Source organism: Andrena cerasifolii, chromosome 16 (genome assembly GCF_050908995.1).
Source record: "Andrena cerasifolii isolate SP2316 chromosome 16, iyAndCera1_principal, whole genome shotgun sequence".
Classification (NCBI taxonomy): domain Eukaryota; kingdom Metazoa; phylum Arthropoda; class Insecta; order Hymenoptera; family Andrenidae; genus Andrena; species Andrena cerasifolii.
This window is the reverse complement of record NC_135133.1, coordinates 6,741,143-6,764,889: the sequence shown is the minus strand read 5'-3', so window position 1 is coordinate 6,764,889 and position 23,747 is coordinate 6,741,143. Positions and strand designations below refer to the sequence as shown.

Genomic DNA, 23,747 nt, shown 5'->3' with positions numbered 1-23,747 from the left:
GTTCTTGCTAACCTTACAATTCCTAAATAGGAATTCCGTTCAGACGCCCTCTCGTGGTGTATTCGAAAGTATATACGCAGAATTTCAAATATTTTAATATTTAGGGTAGACACGGGTAATGCAGCGCGCTGTATACCGACACAATCTGGCCCGAAACATGGGTTCGGGATTTTTCGTTTTTCGTCCTTATATGAGCAGATTTGGGGCTGGGCGAGGTCTCATTCGAAAGAGGAAGGTTCAATGCGGAGCGCTCTGCTCATAGTTCAACGAGATTGTTTTGATATGTAATAATATCAGTGTCCAAAGTAAAGCAAAAGTCGACAAAATATACCCGCAGAATCCAAGCATTTTTAGGTCACTAAAAGAGTTTTGTGACTCAAACGGTGAGCAGAGCACTCCGCATTGAATCTTCTTCTTTCGAATGAGACCTCTCCCAGACCAAAATCTGCTCATATAAGAACGAAAAACGAAAAATTGTGACTACATTCCCAAATCAGAGTTCCGCCATATTGGCGATAATACATAGCAAGTCACGTGACAAATTTAGTTGAGGTAGTAGATACGAGATAGCGCCTACTCGGGAGGACTGCCAACGTGGATTCATAGCAAAACTGAAGCGATAGCTGGATATACGAGCCACAATAAAAGCATGATGGAGTCAACGTATGCATTTTCGGACAATTGTAGGTTGTGGTTATATTCATTTTAGGCATACATTTACATAGGAACTGCTGGGAATTGTATACATTTACTAAATTAACGCTTTTATCGTTACATATACATCACTTGAAATCGCTGTCGTATTTATGTCATAGTAATTCAGGCAGTTAGAACAACAACGGACTAACCTACCTTAAAAAAAAATTTCCTATTGTACATCGATGGCTTACAATTAGTGCACACATATTGTATGTCCACTTTTAGCGTTTTTGAGAAAAACAGGTTCAAACATTCAATGGTACTTTATAATTACATAAATACTTTTTGCATTATTGTAATATAGGTATCACTGAAAGTATGTAATTAGTAGTATAAGTTAGAATCTGCAAAATTATAATAATAACTCGACAATAATGCTTGGAAGTTGGACATGCTATTGTAACCAAGTACAGAGGAGGACATACTATACTGAATGATATTATATAAAAATGAATGAAAGGAATAATACTGGAAATAATCTCACTTCAATATTATATTTATTTTTAAAGTAACAGGAATAAAAAAGTAATTCGCGGTAGATATAGGAACACTTTAAATTTTTTTTATTTATTACATTTTTCCAAGACTATTTTCATTCAGTAACGTCTCCGGAGGGCAAATCAAAGAGCGAGAAGTGGAGCAGATGTTTCGAGACAGTGACTGTTTAACGAAGAGACGCAGAATTTTGGAGCGCATTATTCCCTTTACTAATATATTTTCATACGTGACAAACTGTTGTAACGTTTCTCCCATGTTCAATAATAGACAAGTCAAGTTACTAAAAATATTTTTCAAGTTACTAATATATTATACATTTCCTATGTACTTTACTGATATGTTAGTAGAATTGTACAGCGTTGAGATGTATTTTACATGAAATAAAGGGGAATTGTCTTAAATTAGGAAGATAATTATATTCTTTATATGTTTTGCCTGAAATTAGTTGTATTTTCTATAATAGACAAATCTATTTGTTGTATTTTCTATAATAGACAAATCAGATTGCTAAAAATATTTTCTTCTTGTTACAGATTAACCTTGGGAACATTTCTCGGTAGACAGGATTGAGGAACTTTAAGTGAGACAAATGATGGAAAGCTGATAGTGATTTTATACATAAAATGAAGAGAAATTATATATTTTATACTTAATAATAATACAATATTAATCAGCATTCATTTCTACATATATTAATTTATTGTAACACTGTAAAAGCCTTTTCTGCAAATAAAGTGGGAAAAACTTGAAAAGAACTGTATTATTATTTAGAAATACCTTTTACATATTCCTATCCAAATTCCAAACCTTTGCAGCTTCGATTCGCAACTTTAAAGGTGACGCCTTTGAAACTGAAATTCAGAATACCTCTTTTCGCTTCATGCTCTCCTGATACCTGGGCCAAAATCTGGCAAAAATTTTCAGAATGCACAAAATTGGGCTTTGTAACAGGAGAACATGATGTCGAAAGAGGTGGCACTAAGTAACGTCTCCGGAGAGAGAATCGAGGATGCCTTTGAAGCTGAAATTCAGAATACCTCTTTTCGCTTCATGTTCTCCTGATACCTGGGCCAAAATCTGGCAAAAATTTTCAGAATGCACAAAATTGGGCTTTGTAACAGGAGAACATGCCGTCGAAAGAGGTGGCACTAAGTAACGTCTTCGGAGAGAGAATCGAGGATGCCTTCGAAGCTGAAATTCAGAATACCTCTTTTCGCTTCATGTTCTCCTGATACCTGGGCGAAAATCTGGCAAAAATTTTCAGAATGCACAAAATTGGGCTTTGTAACAGGAGAACATGCCGTCGAAAGAGGTGGCACTAAGTAACGTCTTCGGAGAGAGAATCGAGGATGCCTTCGAAGCTGAAATTCAGAATACCTCTTTTCGCTTCATGTTCTCCTGATACCTGGGCCGAAATCTGGCGAAAATTTTCAGATATCTCTAAAATCAGGCTTCGTAACAGGATAACATGACGTGGAAGGAGGTAGCGCAAAGTAATGTCTCTGAAGAGAAGTAGAAGCCTTGAACGAATGTCGATAGAGTTTGAGAGTAGTGAATGGGATATTTAAAGTAGTGCTTTAATGCGAAGATTTTTAAAACCACTCTGTGTGGAAGGATCTTTTTAGGTGTTCTTTTTAGCATATCTTTTATATGTGATTTGGAATAGGAAGGAGTAAGTAGTGCTCGTTAAATAAAAAAACTCTTTTACCACTTAACTGCAATTTATTCAAATAAGTGAAATGCAATACAATGAAATGTTGCAAGTGTAACTGGGTTAGGTCTGGGTTAGGGGAGGGTTAGGGGTATCCGTTAGGGATTCTCCACGAAAAAAAAAAAAAAAAAGGTCTAGGTGAGGGTTAGGGGTAACCGTTAGGGATTTCTCCACGTAAAAAAAAAAAAAAAAGGTCTGGGTTAGGTCTGGGTTCGGCTGAAGAAGTATCTTGTGCAAATTTCATATCAATGAACCCAGTCGAAAATGCAGCCGGTTTAACGTCTTCTATGTAAAAATTCCTTACCTGTAATGCAGAAATATACACGATTAATAATCGCTCTAGTTACAGTATGTGAGATTAGTTATATCGCACTGGCACACTCTAAACTCTAAACATGTCACACATATACAAGCACGCACACACGCACAGCATTTCAACAGATTTCAGAGTAGGTAGTTGCTGAATTGGCCGCTTCTCGTGTCGCACCCAACGTTACCGACTGATTCTAAAATAAGATTACAGCACCCTGGGATACCGATTAGATTGCAGGTATTCCCCACAAGCGCGACGCGGTGCGTGGTAGAGCGGTTCAAATATTCAATATATACGCGGGGCTCGCAACGCCGCTGGGCGATTGGTCGCAGCGCTGCGAGCCAATGGCGGCGGAGGTTGCTTGGCCCGCGCATGTCACGCCATTGGCCGTCGCAAGGTCTGGGTCTCGAGCCGCAGGGACGAGCCGGCAAGCGATGCCGCCCGTCGTCCCACGTAGTCGCTCGAAGACGGTCGTTGGTTACTCAGTGCCAGGTGTCAGTGACTCGTGAGCAGGAAAGGGGGAGATCGTGAAACGAGAAAGTGCCCCGTTCCCGACGGAGGTGACGTCTCAACAGGATGGCCACCGTGTCCTGTCGCGCTCTCTGCATCGTTAGGTGGTACGAGGTGTCCCGCGTGCTCGGCGTCTCCTCCACCTTGGCCACAACAAAAAACTACCGGAACGTGAGTGTTGTTATTCACGATTTACCCTGCGCTTTCCGCCAGCGATTCGCGTAGCTCGATTCCATCGTCCTGCCCGCATCGTGCAGCCTCTCCACGCATCTGCTCCTTACTGTCTCCCCAGTTCGCAAACGCAGCGTAGTGGGGGATACTTTCTAAACCATGTAACGTCTTTCCCACTCTCTCATCGCGTTGCCTCGTTGTTTCTTCTTCTTCCTCTCCCACGGTGGCCACTTTCTTTGGGGCAGGCGACCAACAGGCTCCCAAAAATAAATCGATGATTAACGGAGTCCCGTTTTTCGCTTTGTCGCCTGCGAATTCCGTTGGTGCTACGTACGGTGCATACGTAAACATGCTCCTCCGCCGTGTGTCGAGCTACACGGACGCCAAGCGAGCGGTATACGCGGTTTAAAACATTTATCTCGCGATTAACGTGCTGCCGAATATCGTGGCTTCGAGCCATTTCGGTAGTCACGATCGCGGTGTCCCGTTACGAGGAATCGTGTGACACGGACACGTGTAAGTTCGTGCTCCCAGCGAGTGTTTACTATTACGTTAACGTTGGGATCGAGGAGGAATCGCGGAGTCGGATGGGGCATCGTTTTATCGTCAAGAGGCAAAGCCCGATGGAGTGATTTATCGCGTCGCGTTGAAATTGCTGGCTCTCTCGATCGTGTTCTACAGCCGCCGCAGATGGATCGTCTGGCGGCGAGATAAGGGGTTATTATTTACATATTTGGCTAGACCACGCGCCACGTTACTGCGCATACCGCTGGCCCGCAGTGTACGCTGGCATTTAATTGCCGTGGTATAAATGCTAATTACTTGCGGAGCAGCCGTACGTACTTTCGTTGGCCACGGAGGGAGCTTCGATCACGAATCGTGCGTTTTAACGTTAATTGCCTCGCCAGAGCTACGGTTAGAGATCTCTTAGGAGCTTCCCGTCGCTTTATCGCCGTCTAATTTCGAAACGGAAAATGACTTCCTTTTAACGCTGCTCGCCACCATAGGCGGGACAATTATTGACGCCCGCTCGGTTTTAAGTTGCACCGATAGCTCCATGTTGCGGTGGACAATTTCTTTTCGATTTTTAATAGCGGTTCAACTGCAACGGCTAAACATATCGTTCGTCTTAACGTATAATGTAATTACAGGCATTTCTGAAGAAACTCTTCGGCAATGAATGGTAGGATGGATTAAATGGAATTAAATATGTCAGACATTGTACATACCACGCCCTTGAGGTGTATTTACAGTATGATCGTATCAGCGTTTATTACTTATGGCAGGGAACGGAGTAGGGTGAGATTACGGCCCGAATGAGAGCTTCCTTTGAGGTGTGCCCAGTTTAATATGTAGGGGAGAGTGAGCGCAATGAACGCGAGGAATCTAAGCGTACGAAACAAAGCGGAAAGAATCGCGTGACCCGCGGCTATTGGGCCACTCGAAATTTATTTAAATTCCATATTTCAGCGATCACTGCTCTAGAATTTATTTCTCTTTCGAAGTACTCGTGCAAATAGAACGAACTCCCTCTTGCGAGGAGCCATTTCGATTCGAATACCATTTTACTATTTATTTGAATGCATGAGATTTGCCCGCGCTGCGAAGGTCCTCCGATATTTTCATTTGACACTGTACATGCGTCACACGCCTCCCGTAAACATGTTTATAAATATTCATGGCCCTCGAGAGGCTGAAACCAGAGGCACAGTTACTGCCCCGACATTCATCTTTGTCGCCGTGGCAAATTGCGCTACTGGGTCAGGACAGGACACCGGATAATCGACTATCAGGGAGGCGGCGATTCGAAAGCTGATACGAAAATTGGGTCGCGTAACTCAGACCCTTTAAAAAATGCACGACCCGGGGCAGATAAAAAAATGATGTGGGCATTTATCATTCCAGCTGTAATGGTAGCGGTGTTCATTCGGCGCTTTTCCGTGGGTCTCTGGTGACTCGTTCTTTTCACCAAGAGTCTACCTTTTTTCTTTTTTTTCGAGAGTACTTGCCTCCTTTTATTTAATACCGGGCGGGGAGGGAGCTGGAAAAACGAACGGGGACGTGAATAATTTTCTGCCAACGCATTCGGAGGTTATTTTTAATATTCCATTTGGTTATCATACGTGGAAGCATTTGGCGAATGTACGTACGCACTCTGCATGAATTTTCAATATAATCATTCGGGAGTCGCGCGCTTATTGAAGCACACGCCCGTCGAGCGCCCGTTAAATCACACATCGGAACATCCGGGATTACGTTGATCATTGTGGGCACGCACGTATCAGGTCATTAGTCATTCGTGATCGATCGGTAATAGCATAATGAACGTTAGAGGGGCCACTGGCTAATGCAATTTGCTACCAATAACGCCTTCGCGGTTAACAGCTCCTGTGGAATAGATCGTAAAATTGTAGCGGCGCCGGGCAACGTTCTAAACTAGATCGATAGGAGCTTATTACACTTTGTAACTCCATCACGTGATCCAATTGGGTGCAGTTCATCTTCATTCATGCTCGGGGGCTATCGTGTCTGTGGTTGTTGGCCTCGATTTTACCTTTCTACTTCTAGTTTACGAATTCCCGTGCCAGCACACTTCTGTGTGCTCCGCGACGTGGATTTCGCATGTGGGGTTGTAGCTCAAGGGTCCGTTCTACCTTGCCGACCGAAAAGGAGGCCCATTTTTCATGAATTTTTTATTCAAAAACTAACGTACGTATTTTAATACTCTTGTTTGTTAAATGTCTATTATTCCTTGCTGTACAGAATTGTATTTTTCATACTTCCAAAATATAATTGTAAATGTGCGAATTTAAGTAAAAACGTTTGTGCCTCTGTGAGAACACAGGCACCCTGAAATCCTAACAAAAAGATTTAAAACAAAATTAAAACCGACTTCAAAGACTTAAAAATGCACTAAAAAGTACAAAATAATTCTTTCCCTTATTTCATTTACGACTCTCAATTTTTTTAAGTCGGCGCCAGATTTGCACGCTGCAAATGGTGAGGCGCCGGCTTAAAAAGTACGATCGTCGTAGATGAAATAATTCTTAACGCGTTGTAATGTCTTAATTTTGTTCCGCGTTGCATCGCGTATGAGAAACGTGGCTTAACTCGAGAAGGTAGCAACCCCAATTCGTGTCACCCGTGAGTAATTACACGAAGCTTACCATCAGCCGGGCTTAGGATGCACAGTGCCGCTAGCAGAATAAAAGCAATCACCCTGGCATTAGAATGCACTGGCACCGTTACATAATACTGGTTACGCGTCGCGACAGCGTGGATCGCATTTGCCAGGATGATGATTAACCGTAGTAACCGTCTGAGACACGCGGACAGTATCGCGTGCAATTAGATGCTGGAATTTGTTTCGAGTGATTCATGAATGAAACTCGTCTCGCTGAGTAATCGCGCCTCTTCCATTACACCTATGCAAATGTGTACCTTATCGCGATAATATTTGACATTAAGCTTACTGGAGAGGATAAGATAATTTTCTGCGGGAAACAAATTGTATACAAACTCAAGCTTTACCGACTAGTGAATACCTATTTGTTATTTATTACAAAAGTTGCATAGAAATCTTGATGGGGCTTCGAGCTTCCCTGCAAATTCACTTATCCATTCCCGTTCTTCTATCAATTATCACTTCAAGGAAGCACGCGACTAGAATTTCACCAGAAACATTTGAAGCTGCACAAGTTTTGTTACCGTCATGAAAAATTTTCGATCTTAACGAAGCCTCGCCGCGCAATTCGCGCTTCTGCACACGGTAACGCGAAACGTCAGCCGTACATTCATCCACGTGGCACATGGCACTGATTCGTTCCCAGCCGACAGACGGATATCCACAGGTCGCGACCCAGAGCAAGCAGTTGTGACGCGTTCGCGTTGAAACTTAGTCGCCGTTGCCGCAATGCCCCGATTTATCCGTATCGCTGTGAGCAATTTCGTAGCCTGCATCCGTGACATTCAGCACGCAGTGATTCATCGCGTGTAATCGCGCGTGTCCCCAGGCAGACGAGGATTTTCGTATCGCTGATTGAACGCCTCTGTAGATTCCCGCATCGCGGAATCGTCGAGGATGCTGTATCACTTGTCGATCAATGAATATCACTGGTACTTGTTTAGACACCGACTGAAGGGTGAACGTTCAAATACTGCGTTCGACAGCTGTTGCAGTGAAATCATCGTACATTCGAAATTTGTAGGAATTTGTAATTCCACGTTCGCAGGGTAAGGGGGAAACCGGGAATGTCTACTCTTCGTGATTTTGCGATTTATACCACATTTCGTAGGTGGCAACTGGGACTAGAGAACTGCCGAATCACAAAGGGTTATGAGTTCAAATGCCCCCGTAAGATAACGGCAAAGATTTGGTACCTAAACTGGTTAAAAACAAGGAAATGTTCGCACTGGAGCAAAATACGGAATATCACCACTGTTTGCCTAAATATAAGCTTCTGTCGTCAAGATAAAACAAGAAATTATAGAAGAAAATTAAATTCATTGAACCTTGTTTCTTTAACAGTGGACTAAAGTGTATTAAAACTTAATTCCCTTGATAACGCTGTTTTGTGACATTCCATTTTCCCCCTTACCCTCCATTTATAGTAGTTGCTTTAAAGGCGTAATTCTGGATATCTCTCTGAGCTAGTGATACTTGAATTAGCGTTCAAATTGGGGTTACAGATAAAGGTTTCCATCTGAACCGAACCTGGACCTCAGCTTAATCTCTAGCGTACGCCTGTTAAGAGCTTCCCCTGAACGTCACTTTATCAAATTATCGGGAAGTCTTAAATGGTTACAAGATTCTGAGAACAGAAGCAAAAAGTGGAGTTTTCTGTATCTAAACTGCGAAGGAACCTTGACTGAATTCCTATTGCATCTTCCAGATGCTTCTCTCGATTCTTACAGCATCGAATAATTGAAGATTCTCAATCAGTTACCGCGAAGAATAAATTAATCCTGCAACTCACTCCAAGAACTTACTCGCAGTCGTTCGGATCGAGGTTGAAAAATGAGAATTTCCATTTGACCCGAAGCTTAATTGCTTCGACCCCCATTCGTAAACCTTCTTCATTCGCTGCCCTATCCAGGCATCGGCGATTCTGCATCGGTTACCGTAAACAATGAATTATTTTCTCTCCGAAATCGAGCTCCGATTCGATCCTCGTTGCGACTATTAAATAAACATTCCTCTGGTTCGCCGCTCCCTCGAGGATAAGTTATCCCCATTTAGAGTGCTGCTACGCCAGCAATATTTGCTGGAATCGATGCTGGGAATCAAAAACTATTCCATCTAGCCTTGAACCCCGACCTTACCGCGGCACGATTCTCTTTGGCCAATCGTGGATTCGCGAAATTAACTTTTAGCCTGCCTCTGAATACGAACGACTGCTACGTGGCGACCGTGGTACCCAATTTCATGGGAAATGGGGGTAATAGCCGAAAGGTTGCCACATGGAAGGTCGGATGCCCGCAGGGTAGGCAGGCTACACTTTTATTCCATTTGCTAACTGGGGCGTTCGGGAAACCAGAGCCATTCGATAAATTGCCCTTATATCCGATCGTCCACGTGGATTGCTGTCTCATGGAGCAAATGGAGGCGCACCAGCGCAGGAAGGTGTGAGTAGTAGAAACCTCGGTCATTACTCCGGCAGTAGTTTGCATGGAATCGTTGACTCACCCGCGCGGCGAACATTCGAGATAGTACGTGACGAGATACACGCGGATAGTGATAAGCTTCCCGACATTAGGCAGTGTATACTTGGACGTTACGTAAACTAGAAATACATTCGCCCATACATATGCAATACAGGGTATATTGACTTAAGAAGGCAGTCTCGAAACTATCCACAGCTCTGACGTATTCGTACATTCCTGATTTAGGTTACTGCCAGCTCAGCACAGCTTCTTAACTGCGACTGCATAAAAGGGCGATGGGGTAAACGGTTGAGCGCCACTGTTCGACACTGAAAACTGTGTCTTTATCACCCGTGGTCTGCTGAGAATTATCCGCGACGATATGTCGAGCCACCCTTTTTTAAGGTCGTTGGCTAGTACTCCTCTGGGATAAGGCAACAGGCTAGTAAATCCATCCAAAACCACAGACCTTTTAGAACCATTAGACCCATAAAACAGCCCCCTCGACGTATCCGCTTTCCTCGAGTAATCAGGCATATTATGTTCACTTGATAATACCCAATATAGGTCTGGGTATAGTCTACGCTAGCGAGCCTGAAAGGGATTTGGAAAGAAATGCGTGTTCTCACGTGTAGGCCATAAAAGACTCAACTATAGCCTTTTGATATTTTGATTAATAACGCTAAGGTCTGTAAACAGTGGGTATATGCTGCTTTTAGACGTACAGAAAATTGAGGGAAACGGATAACACTTGTATGCATTTTGACATTGTGGTACAGTCACAAACGATGCAATGTTATAATAAAATACTTAAAGTAAATTTAACTCTTCGTTGACACACCTCTTTTTCGATCCACTTTGACATACCTGGGTGGCTCACACCCAGAGTAATTTTTGAACGACTGACATTCCCATCTAAAGAATCCAGTAGTTATGAAAAAAATATCATGGCTCATTTTCAAGGCTTCTAAAACGTATTCCAATAGTTTTTTTTTATTGAAATTTTATTGAAACGAATATAATCTTCAAAAAATTGTAACTTTTAAAATCTTCAATATTAGAAGCTAAAAATCTACAGAGTTGTTGTTCAGATATAATATTTTCAGAAAAAAAAATAGTTTATAAGTCGGCTTTGGAGAGAAAGTATTTATTTTGCATATGTAAGGTACAGAGCGTCAAAATCAGCTTACGGGTGGCTCACGCCCAGATTGCCAAGGAAGGGTTGAAAATGTTAATTAAAAAGAGATATGAAAACGAGTGCATCAACAGAAATAAATTTAAGTGGCAATGTAAGTTCAGATTGGTAAAACTTTAGCTGTTAATGCCATTTATATGACGTGCAAATTTTTCCCCGGTTACGGCGTAAACAAACGATATTTTACAAAGCAAATGTAAAACTGTTAATTTTTATGTTATATTACAGAATGTTTTAAAAGCATGCCAACGTTGCCCCGGTTTGTGGTAACCCTCTTCTGCAGATGTTCGAAACCTACCTACTCCATTTGAAAACAGAGAACAGTTATGCCAATCGCAATAATGATCCAGCAAACTTTGCCAAACTACAGGCGTAACGAGTTCACGTAGCTGCGTGTCTCTTCGGGGTGTTGAAACGCTCCGCGCTGATGAGCCTTAATTACCCCAACAAGATAATGAGCGTAACAGGGTGGCAAACTAGGCATAGCGAAATCGTACGACTGTTAGCTGCCTGAGCGTGTCGCAACGCCCGCCCTCCCTGTTAATTGCTGCGATGAGCAATCGCGAATTGGAGTGTAGGAAATTCTTGGGGCGATTCAATTCGAGGACTCCCGTCGGCCACTCGGGATTTTGTTAGTGTTTCAGGTGCGACGGCGACGAGAAACGGTGTCGAGTGCTCGTTTTGTACTCGAAGTAACGCTCGGGGGTGAAGTTAAGCTGAAGTGCCCCTCACTGCGCCCTTCGCGTCCGTGAACGGGCCAACAGAGATCTTGGACAAAGCATGTCTTGTTTGGGGGGTGATTCTGACTCTTTCAGCTGGCAGCGAAAGGAAAAAAATTCGGGAGTTTCTTTGTGGAAACAGAGATACTTGAGGGACCCTTTGTTATTACTGCGATTCTCACTTGTTATCCACTTCCTTTCGAGTTGGTAGTTTGTTTTTTTTAGAATCTATGTTACTTATCTGATATTTTTTCCAGTGCTTTAAATTTTACGGTACTGTCGGACGTAGAGAGTTATGGAAATGTCTCGTCGCATTGATGTAAAAGCGAGGAAATTTCAAATGATATTCGCACTTTATGCACCGTGCTCTTGATGGATTTATATATAGTTACACAGTTTGACCTGGTTGCGACGTTTATTCAACGTCGACAGAGTTTATATCATAGAGATGTGGCCTCCTTCCGGGTCCCCTTATTATCGCAGGGGCAGTTTTTCATTCAGGAACCACCCATCGTATCCTCGATCGTCGAGTCTCCGCTTTAAATTCTGAGGTCGTGAGCGTGTAATTAGAAAATTAGACGACCTTTGAAGCGTTTCATTAGCTTAAGTGTGTCTTCTCATCGCGCTGTACAGAATCATAAAACTGTTGACGCGGGATTTTTAATAAAAGCGGGTCTTCGTTTGAGCAGCTTGTAGAAGACTTCAGATGCTCGAGTTTCTGGGTAATAATTACAATGGAAGCTGGATAAACTGGGGTGCGTGAGTTGTTTATACTTCAGTTGCAATTACGAATTGCGTTGTAATTTAATTGAACGAGAGATCTGAATTACGAATCGCATCGTAATTAAATAACTTTGTAATTATAATTCATGGAGTAATTCAATTGTAATTCTGCACAGCTCTGTTTGCTGCATTAATAAATTGTGTTCTTGTTGGTTTTAATTTAGAAATGTCTAAATTAAATTCCCGACACTCCAAGCGCATAACCGCGGCTCGTTTAATCACAGGTTGTCTCCAAGTTTAGTTGTACTAGAGGAGTTTAGTGTTCTTCTTGAGCCAACTTCAACGATTTGAATCATGGTCGGTCAGACAGCAAATTGTCCGCGTTCTTTGGCATCCGTTTTATTGAAAAAGTTTGCCAAGTAGGTCTCGAATGCTGGGCGTTGATTTATATAGCGTCACGGCAGAGATTCTAGCGCGGTTTCCAACTTCTTCAAATTTTTAGAAATAAGAATGGGAAGCTCGAAGCCAAATGGAGCTTAGTTTGATATCCGAGTTCCTTTCAGTTGCTATGTATTATTTCGCAGAGATTGTAACGGGTGTGATATTGTAAAAAGCGAAACACTCTTATGCACCCTTTTATCCCTACAGTTCTCGAAAATAATGATATCTTATTTATTTCTTTGATCTCTTAATCTTTTCCCCCTGACATCTAAAAGAAGTGAAATATTTACGTTAAAGCTCGAGGCGCTGAAAAGCAGCTGCAGTAATTCGACCTAATGCATTCAAAGTGTTTTCGTTTCATCTCTGAGCGAAGGAGGGATAATCATAAGTAAATATTCTTATATCCCTCTGCCGTGAGTTATAAAAAATAGCGAAGACATTATTAGTTTATTTCTCTGCTTTCCCAGCGTTTGCTCTTCTACCTCCAATAAACTCAAATACGTTTATTAATCGAGACCTCGATCAAAGCCTGTACCGCTCCGACTCAATCATCTCAGCAAATCGCGTCTTATCCGCTTCAAACGCTCCTCTGCTAACGAAAGCTTAACCTAGAACGAGGTTCCCGAGTTTTGATCGACAAATCCCAGAAAAATCATACACATTGTACAGGCGGGAACCACACATTCGGTCCAGCGAATATTCGCGGCTCTTCATCACTAGTCAAAACACTCATCATTTGCAAAATAAGCGCACAGTGCGGAGGTAACTATACACAAGCACTTCGGCGAACAGTTTGTCGAATAATTTGTGCTTCCGCCTTTAACAAAAAAACACCCAACCTCCACATCTATCTATTAACCTACAAGCACTAACTTCTATTTAATATCCATGTAAAACTCAAAATTACTAGCACCGCTATTACCCCAACACGGAGAATGTTTCTGCTCAACGATAACCATCATCCCCGCGACTTTCCATTACCATTAACGAATATGCACGTAGCCACCCAGGAATGAAGAAGCACACATTACATCTGCAACTAATTGCTCGGAAGAATTCCGTTTCCTGAGTGGCCCTGTAGTAACCCCATTTGTCTGTTCACGAGCATCATAGAGCACCGCCGTACACGCCAGTACGTGCACATTGTTATAGCAGTTACGGGGGTTGTATAGAGGGATACAGACTGCGGAGGCTGCGGCAGGCGCCATGGGCATCGATCTGTTCCACTGCCAGGTTCTCCTGACCCCGACGGAGCCGCGTGAATAATTCTTATCCGAATGGGGTTCGAACCGAAACGATTTTTATTCCCAGCCCGGAGACGCGGGGTACATCACGATGTACCTTTACGCGCGATCATGTCGTTCCAGGTGTATCTGTATTCCTATTTTTCAAACGAGTACGTAGGTACGTACTTGCTGCAAATATCGGGGGTCGAGGGAATGGAGCTCGCTGCTGCGAAGTGGCTTTTTATATAAGAGAATTTATAGGAGATTGGTGTACTCAATGGGGCGCGTTGAGTGATTGAAATTAATGCTGCGCGAAGAGAAAAGCGGGCTTAGGTGGTCTTTGATGGCGCGACATTGATAGAATCAGGAATCTGGTGGAAGAAAGTGTTATTAGATCCGTGATAAAGTGACACAGTTCGTCGGCACTGGGCTGGGAGCTTTAGTCTGTTAAGTAGTCGTAGCACGGCCGCAGACATCGTTTACTTTTCTACTTACCGCTGTTACCCGCGTGTGTAACTCTTCTTCGCGCACGTTGGAAGCTCGATAGAAATCCGAGGAGCGCTCTGCTGGCACAAAGGCTTACTCTCTCACGAAAATCCCGCCAGGCTGAAAGGGCAACCAGGGACACAGCAAACGAATCTGCGCGCCGAAGATGAGCCAGGGGCGAGGGAGGCGGCTCCCTGGAGGAGATGGTATCTGTCTCGAGGAAAATTATCCACCGCCGGGGAACCGAAGCCTAAATGGGGGAAGTTTATATTAGGGCGAGTGTCTCGGTTGGCAAAAGTTTCCGACGTTATTAAAGGCGGTAGCAGTTTTCAAACTGGGGTGTGGACGTGGTACCGGGAGAAGATGCCCTCCTTTCACTAGTTTTTCAACTGAAACGAGACGTTTCCTTGGAAGAGGCCTCGATTTGCATCGGAGATATGAATTACCACGAAACGAATCATCTATGTAGAGCGTTCCTAATTTGAAAAAGTTACCAGTGGCGCGACTGTAATCGCAGCCCTTCGTGCTTCGATTTGTTTTTCTCTTTTTACCTTGCCTGCAAGCGGCTGTTCCAGTAGCGGTCATCGATTTTGTTGGAATTGTAGGTCATTAAAAGCGACTACTCCATTATCCACACCCCATAAATTTCGCGGAACTGCGATCATGAATCCCCGACTTGTCTCGCGTTAATGGTAATGATACAAGACAGCGAGGCTTGCGTAAAAGTTGGCGCGACAGCGCTGCACCTGTGCAGCTTGCGTCGCGTGCAATTCGTGTTAATCGTTAATAAACTTCGAAGTGCTTTCACACTTTTAACCCTGCATTAGGGTGTCGTTCCCAATTTCGCGGCGTGCGCGAAGTAATTCGCTGATAGTGAATTTGAAATAAGACCTGTACAAGTAGAGTGGTAAAAAGTACTATTAAGGGACGTTATAAAAACTTTGACATTGCATAAGCTATTGTACGATGGAAGTTAAATGCTTTTATTCAATGATCTGAACTTAGTTTGCAAATTACTGTATTCTCTTTTCCACTTAACGAAGCCTGCTCTACTAGTTGGCATTTCACAATTGTTTCCCTAAGTACCTACCGCCGGGATTAAAGGAGCCACTTCGCAGTCAACAATTCCATTAAACGGCTTTTTTAATCACCCTGATCTTTTACATCAGCGAGCTTGAAATTGCTCGTTAGAGTCCAATTATATTATCGCTCCCTTCAATTAGTATGGAACAGACGGTGACGGGCAAGCGGGACTGAACTCTCGATCAATTTTACAGTAATGAATTCAACAACACGATTTACCAGTGCGTGACGGAGTTGGGCTTTCAAAGGGGAGTTGTTAATCAGCCGAGTAATCATTTTGTTCGACAAATATTGCTCAATATCTGCTGAATCCTCTTCTCTCTTCTCGCATCGATTTAACCATCTTTATATAAAAATGTTTTGCACTTCCGAACGCTCGAAACTTCTTCTTTTGCGAATCCTGAAGGGAAGTACTAAAGCTTTTTCATTCGCGCAGCCGCAATCTTAAAATATAGATGCAGTTATTCACCCACAGTTCAACATATTGGTTTTCGTTTCTCTTGCCAAGCAAACATACATTGTCTCCGGTTGAAATTGTATTTTTACCCCAAAGGATACTCCTGCAGGAAATGGAAACGGTGTAGTTCGTGTCCTCTACATTGTTTCTCCCTCGTCGTAGTTTATCATCGGCAAAAGCTACTGTCTACCTCGCAGCGCACGATTACACTTTTCGATACACATGTCGAAGTCCCGGAGGGTTACAATTTACTTAAGATAAAGTTCCTCGAGTAGGTGCGTCGCATTCTTTTTTTCAACCTCTGCTGCTTCTTTTAAAAACGATTGCCCGCCGGCTATCGTTTAAATCGACGAATTCATCGTGACGAGGCGATAGCTCGTTCCTCGAAGTCGTTGCGCACGGTACCGGAACGACCGATGATCTCACAGTTCCGGAATACCTGCGATTTTCCGCCTCCATTGTGTCAGGAACGTTGTCCAAAGACCTCGGGAATCCGCTCGGACGCATTCACGGGCTGAAAGGAGATTCTAGCGAGAGAAAGGACATAATGGGGATAGGGAAAGCTCGACATACCCTTTAATGAGTTTTGCAGGACGACTTTGTCCGGGGAAATCCTGGAGCGAAAAAGTTCGCAGGACGAATCAATAATTCACGGCGTTCCTTGTCTTACCTTTTCTTTATCCAGGGAATTTCTTCGACTTGGGGAGGTTTTTTCTTGGGAAATGTAAGAACAGAATTAGTCCGCAGCCGACTCCTAAAATAAAGTAGTTGTTTCTACCTAACCCAGACCAGCCGAACGAGACGTCTGCGTTTTATTAACCTTCCCCGATTCCCTTACAGAAAGGACACTTATTCCTTGATTTCTTTCGTCATCTGTAGTGAAAGCTACATAGGAAGGCTTTCAAGGCGGATGAAAGTTAGCTCATATTTAGCAGCCGTGGAGTTTCGGGATTTGTATTAGCTTGACTGTTCGAATGGGATTTGTGACCCCTTGCGCAACTCACGGAGCAATTGAATTTTGAAACTTCCTATTGCTCTGACTTCCTGCATCCAGTAACTTTCAACAGTGGTATTGGTTAAAAGGGGCACGATTTCAGAACTCACGATGCAATTGTGTTATACCTATCCAAAATACATGAAAACCTGGGTACACATGGCTCCGAAGAATTGGTGGGAGTGTACACAGCTAGGGCTGATATCTGGGAATCGCATTGAAAGTTTCTTGGCCGACGCTTGGCGAGAATCGGATTTAGTCCTTCCCCTGCCAGCGATGCAATTGAATCGGCACGTGTCCCATTCAAGGAGGCTGTTAAACCGATAGAAATTCTTACTATCCGAAAGCCCTTTTGTAAGCCTGTTTAGATACAACTGTAAACTTTAGAGTCAATGAAAAGTAAGTTTTCATTTCAAAGTTGCGATTAGACGAAGGCCTGAAGTATGTAGTCCTTCATTAAAATTTCACTTCAAGTTGCGATAAATAAATAACAGCTGGCGCAAAAGTCATCGTCCAATGTTAATAGCTGCTAATTTTTTTAATTTATTTTTTACTCACCAAATTTATTGTCCATAAAGATGAATAAGTGTACCCTTTGAGAACGCGGAAAATTTGTGCGGACGTTTTTACGTACTTTTGCGAGCAAATTAATCTCCCGCTTTGGTGATTTGTTATGGCCAGCCAGATCCTCCGATTTAACGGCCCCAGACTTCTTTCTTTGGGGCTATTTGAAGGCATTGGTTTACGGGAATAACCCACCAAATCAAAAGTCTAACCCCACAAATTCCACAGAAAAAGCGTCACGTTGTTTCATTTAAAGTGAAAGTTATAGGCTAAGAAAATCGGATGTTGCCTTTTGCGTTAGCTTTTCCATAACTTCTCTACCCTTATCTACCTTATTTCCGAAAAACTGATGAAGACACCGTTGAATAATAATAAGGACTGAAAAATGTGTAAAAAGGTCGAGTGGAGCGAATTTAATAAACAGATCGTAAAGGCAGCATCTTCGTCGTCGCGAACATTAGCTGCACGAGGGCAATTTAAAATTCAATAACTCTACAGTGTACCTACCTGTATAACGTTCCTACCGTGTACGAGGGAAATTGCGAATAGGTTCCCCTTTCCCCGCATCTGCTCCATTTTCATAATCCCTCCGAAATATTTTAAGCGAGTTACCACATATGCTACCCCGTTTACACGAATTTCAATAGGCTTGGTAACGCACTGCGGCTGGTTAGTGGCATTCCAAAAAGGACCCGAGTGCGCCCTGTCGAACTTGAGAATTCAAAGCGTTTGTTCCTGCTGCAATTACGAATTCTCTGCCAAGGGAAGCTCCTCTTCGTTCCTCCACGCGGAAACCCTTGCTTTCCTACCCTCCCGAGCATATTTTAGAATTGCAAACGTCTCATTAGCTAGATACGAACTTGGAAGCTCGTAATAGGAATGTGACAAGTGTTTATATTTATTCAACGACGAGCAAGCTTGCGGGTCAGCCTTGGGGTCCTTAAATCGCGCGAAATTGTCTCTGGATACGAAGGCATTACTAGGCGAGCCACCGGCAAACTGGGTTACCGTAGAGTTATCAGTAAAATACTGTGTCCTCCCCGAACTGGTCGTCCCTCGATAACATCGAGAATCCCTGCGAGAGGTGCTTCTGGTGTGGGATTCAATTGAATCGTGATCTCGGTACGCTCCGCGAGGCATCTCTCCGACGCGAAAGGCGAGAGGCATGATAATAATCGATCCGGGGAGTTTGCAATGGTCGTAACTCGTGGGAGAACGGCAGACTGAACAGACGCCCGCCCCGAGGTCTCCAAATAATTTCAGGATATCAGGTTCTAAGGCTTTTATCTTCATGCTCAGTAAACAGCCGGCGTACAATCCTTTTTAACCACCCCCTTCAGCAGAGCACAGACTCGTTCCAGTAAACACCAGGGGAAAAAAGAATCGCGAACAAATACAGGACTCTAATGCAACATTGAAGAGCATCCTCTGCCAGAGACTCGAGCGTCTTGGAAAGTCATTTCCATAATGGTGTCCCTGGGGGAATAAATATCCGCTGTATCATGCCGAATGCCTCAGACTCCGCCGGAACGAGATGAGCTTCATTCCCTGGAACTGATTGTGCAAACAGGATCCTCCACGAATATTTATTCGCCCCGTCCTCGAGGCAGCCTCAATTTCATTACGTATTAATCGTCATTTACCGACGCGGAGTATCAATCTCCATTGGGCATCACGGAACGTACAAATTCATCCCTGCTTTATTTCTCGATGCTCCTTAGAGCAACTTCAATTACATCCCCTGCCACTCTCGCAAGAAGACGTCTCCTTCGAGCGACGTTCATTTTACGGATGGCAGAATTGACGCGAACTGTCATTATGAAAAGCCATCCCCTTGCTCCTGGCTAGCGGAGCAACACGGAATTCGTAGCCAGGCGAGCGAGCTCTTCCGCCAGCAGCTCTCCCGTTCCCGCCCTTTCCGTATTGCGTTACGTTGCTCGTTTAAATCCGAGATCCTTCCAGCAGATTGCCGTGGACATTTAATCAGACCACTTCGCTGCCGTGACTCGGCGTCTAGAATTATTCCAAGGGGCGCGGGGGTGCAAGAGCAACCTGGCGGGTGGCGGCGGCGACGTGGAAATAGAGAGGAATTATTTTTACGCCGCGGCGTAAAGCTTGTACGGCGGATTCCGCGCGACCATCTCGACCCGAGGCAGCTACGGAACCCTCGTTTGACCGTCGGCCAAAATTCGTGGCTCGTTTGTGGGCCTCGAGTCGCGGAACCCGAGCGGAATTCTTTGAGACTTTCAGTCCGCACGATCTGACGCGAACTGCGAGGGGATTTAACGCTCAACGACTTTTAAGCCGTCGTATATACAATGGGTCGTCGCTGACCCAGTTTCCTGTCGAAACTTGGTCAAAGGAGCGAAAAGCGCTTCCACTTCCGCGTGGATTCTATCGATCGACCCCGATATCCGGGAAATCCGTTTTCATCCGCACACTGTTTGTGCAAGTTACACAGCTTTGTGCGTTACTTTGCAATTCCGATGGCGTGCTGAGAACGATTATGAAGGATGGAGTGGTTTTCCCGTTCGGAAAGCTCTGTTCAAAATTCACTTGCCTTTGGGACTCTTTCAGTGTTTCTTTTTGAAGGGGTTCTGGTTTCACAAGGGATGTCAGGCAACTCAGAAATTCAGAACGTTATGCAACTTTGTGTGTAATTACAACCTTTTTTTGGTTGGTGTCAAAGTGTAGCTTTGGGGGATGAAATCAACCTTTGAAAAAATGCAGAATTTTCTGTTTCGTGGAATACCCCGAGAACGGAGAGAGATATTGAAAAGAAGTATAAACAGAAGTTGCATCTTCTTTGGATATCTACAAAACTGCACAAAAGTAATTATCGAAAAATCCATAAGGTTCAAGTTACCCTCACCACCAATCTTAAATTCGATAATTACCTTTACGTTGTTTTGTAGATATAAAAGAAAGATGCAACTTTTGTTTAAATTTCTTTCCAATATCTCCCACCGTTCTCGAGATATTCCATGAAAAACTAAATTCTGATTTTTTTACAAGGGTAGATTTCAACCACTAAAACTGCACTATGGCAGCAATAAATATAGGTATGTCTTGTTAATTTCCGGGGTGCCTAAAGATTTTATTTGTGCTACTGTATCAATGGGGTGTGTTGAACTAGTAATTCACGTTCAAACATTGATAGAAGACACACAGGTTTGATAGAAACGTGAAATCCAGCGAAACAGAAATCACGTACCTGGTAATCACTCCATAAAGGTACAGAAAGTTTGTTTACACCCCGCTGAATCAGGCTATTGTTACTGACCATCCATCCATTAGTCGGGACGTTTGTTAATCCCACCGTTTGTTCTCCATGAAATTGGAAAAAGCTTTTATCGAGATCCATTCAAACATCCCTCCTACCCCACCTTCTATTGATTAACAATCATATTTCTCGCGGAAGCGTCGGAAAAACATGTATATTTTTTGAGCTTGATTTGCACTAGGCTTCATAAAACGAAAATAAAGAACACTGTCAGGTTTATATCTTCCCCCGCCCTGGGCAAAAATGATTTTTGCCGCCATTTATATTCAGTAATAACTAATTATTATAGAATATCATTTTTGACAGTGAACACAATTTTTGGTAGGTATCTGTTGAATTACAAAAGCGTTTTTTAAATAAAAATTTAATATTCATAAAAAAAATAGCTATTTTAATCGCTATAAATACCTATTTTTAAATCTCAAGGAAGCAATCTTATAAAACATTTTGAAAAATCAAGAATGAAAGTAGACACGTTTATTGATTTTAATTTTCTCTTTCCAACAATTTTGCTGCTCTGGACAGTTGTTCTGCTTGCGTCTCCCTAGATCAGGCCCCGAACACTGTACATACCCAGCAGAAATTTGTTTTCAAGGGCGATAAATTTTTTATTCTGGATCTCGACAGTATTCCGATATTTTTCCTTCTCACAGAAGTCTTTTAAGCAATATTCCAGGAACTTTTATGTAGATGGAAATATTTGAGCGATGGAAGGAAGCAGACATCGCCGTTGCTTTTGTTCGACAACTGAATATCGGTCGTGAAAGCCGTGCAGGTCTTTGAATGGAGATTCACAAACTCTTTAATAAAACATAGGGAGGAAAGTCACGGGTGTTCGATGAATATGCACGACGCTGGGTGGGTTGAGTCCATTATAGACATATGGCACTCAGACCTACAGTGAAAATTCTAAATGCAAGCTAATCTTTGAATTAAAGGACAAAGTGATAGGAATCAAGCCTTCTTTCCTTGGAAAGCCTCTGCTCCCAAGCACCAGAGCAGAAGCATCCATCATTTCCATAAGAATACAGAAGCAAATATCAGTTCGCTGAAGAGTGAATATCATGAAAGCTCTCAGATCCGACAGCAAATATCCTGGATCCTCGGGAAACAACCTGGAGACCCTCCTAGCCTTTCATTCACAACATATCGTTTGTAGGAAGAGCTCACGGTTGTCATCGACGTACTCGATCATTAGTTTCGCGCTGGTAAAACGTTTTAATTAGCCAGATAGCTCGCGTGTCCTCCAGCAGTCCCGATTTTATTACAGCAGCGTAAACTTGAATTTAGCGTGAGGTCGTTGAACTCCACGGGACCATTAGCCCCGAATTATTTATTCCGCGACAGTGGCGCACGCGAGGGAGACAGTTTTTGGATGCTCAAAGCACACCGCTCTTGGCCGTCGACCAAAATTTAAACGGGTCCGTCTGTACTTATATGTAAATGACGATTGACTCGTAAACGTGTACCCACGCTCGCGTATCCTGTTTCGAGCCGGCGGGGGATATTCTGGAGTCGCGAATCAGCTCGTTGGGAATCTATTTTTACGGACCATGCAGCGTGCAAAAATACGAGGAAAGTCGGCAGAGGTGAACAGATTTCCTTCGCTCTAACTTTAAGAGATGAATATTGAAAAGATTGTATCTCACTTGATCTGTTGTCGGGTTACGGTGAACATGATAATGTATAGCATGAAAAAGTTACGCACTGCGGTACCCGCGAGAAGCACGGCGTATCGCAACGGCGCAAAGCGGATCCCATTTCGAAGTGAACGATCAAAGCAGCATTTACCTTAACGGGGCTGTATTCATTCGTCTCTGAACACGGTTCCAGGATAATTAAGGGTGTGATTAAGAGGGTGGCGGGGAATTAAAACGGGGGGAGGAAGAGACTTGTGCAAATGCTTCCCACGAATCTTTCGCCCTCGATAAAGCCCAGGGAACTTTACGATTGTAACGCAAAGTAGTCGGTGTTTCTTTTGTTTTATTCCGGAACTGTGTTCTGGCAAACGCGCAGATCCAATCGTGCCACGACCCTGGCCCGACTCCAGTTTCGTCGTGACCCCACGTTGACCCTGTATCCTGGATGCGCGCCAGCCTCCTGGCGTCTGGATGCGTCGCCTTTGACGGGTTAATCCGTGCGAAAACGAATTCTTCTGCTTCCTCGGTGGTCCTGACATTAGTGCCGAATTTCGAGTGATCTGTGCGGGCGAAGTTAGGGGATGGAGGCTCGCGTGCAGTGTCTGTGGACCCAGGGGTGGAGGGAACTTGGTAATCGAATTGTAATAGTGGATGTATGACGTATTGTAATTAGAATGTTCGATACGTGACAAGCGAAATGACGATTGATCCAGCCATTTGCAGCATGTGAAATAGCGTTTCTGTTATATGCTGGTTCAGGTGCGCTGTTAATTGAACGCAAACAGTAGAGAGAACGGAGTAGCAGAAATAGATCTACATTTATTGAGCACACGTAGAAGCACACGGCTTCAAAATGTCGTAGTTATTCCAAGCATATTTATAAATCAAGCTACTATTCTTGTAGCAGAGGAAAGATTTACTTGGTACACTTTTGTTCGAACCACTGTTTGAAAATCTAATACTCTGTCTCGATGAACTGAATATTCCTTAATTCGGATCTGCTTTCGTTTTTAATTCTACTATCGCTATACCATTTTACACAGCTAACCCGTATTTGTTTAACCATGCTTCTCTGCGCTCCAGGAAACATGGTGCAGGAGATGGTGGCACATCTCCCAGAGGAGCCTTACCTTGACGACGAGCCCGTTCGCTCCGATCTTGAGCCCGATTCTGGCCAAAGGAATGGAGGATTCCAAGAGCTCGTCGAAGGAGACGAAGATATCGAGATTGTCCAAGGATAAAACGGAGAAGAGCTTGGTTGTTCAAGACGTACAAGACGCTGGTGAGTGATAGATTGCAGTGGAACTCGATATAAGAAAAGATGATTCGCTGTATTCGCGTAAAAGCACGCGTCATAAAAGCCGCCCCTTCGGTATTGTCGAGTCACAGTA

The 23,747-nt window shown here is 43.5% G+C and overlaps 1 protein-coding gene across 1 annotated transcript in view; it reads left to right on the top strand.

Moving 5' to 3' along the window:
- Nucleotides 1-3,611: 3,611 nt before the first annotated feature.
- The window catches only part of Mcu (mitochondrial calcium uniporter), a 57,738-nt gene continuing 37,602 nt past the window's right edge, over nucleotides 3,612-23,747 (top strand). The window contains exons 1-2 of the mRNA XM_076829787.1: nucleotides 3,612-3,902; nucleotides 23,440-23,638. Coding sequence (XP_076685902.1) covers nucleotides 3,798-3,902; nucleotides 23,440-23,638 — 304 coding nt within the window. The 5' untranslated portion in view covers nucleotides 3,612-3,797. The remainder of the gene's footprint in view (nucleotides 3,903-23,439; nucleotides 23,639-23,747) is intronic.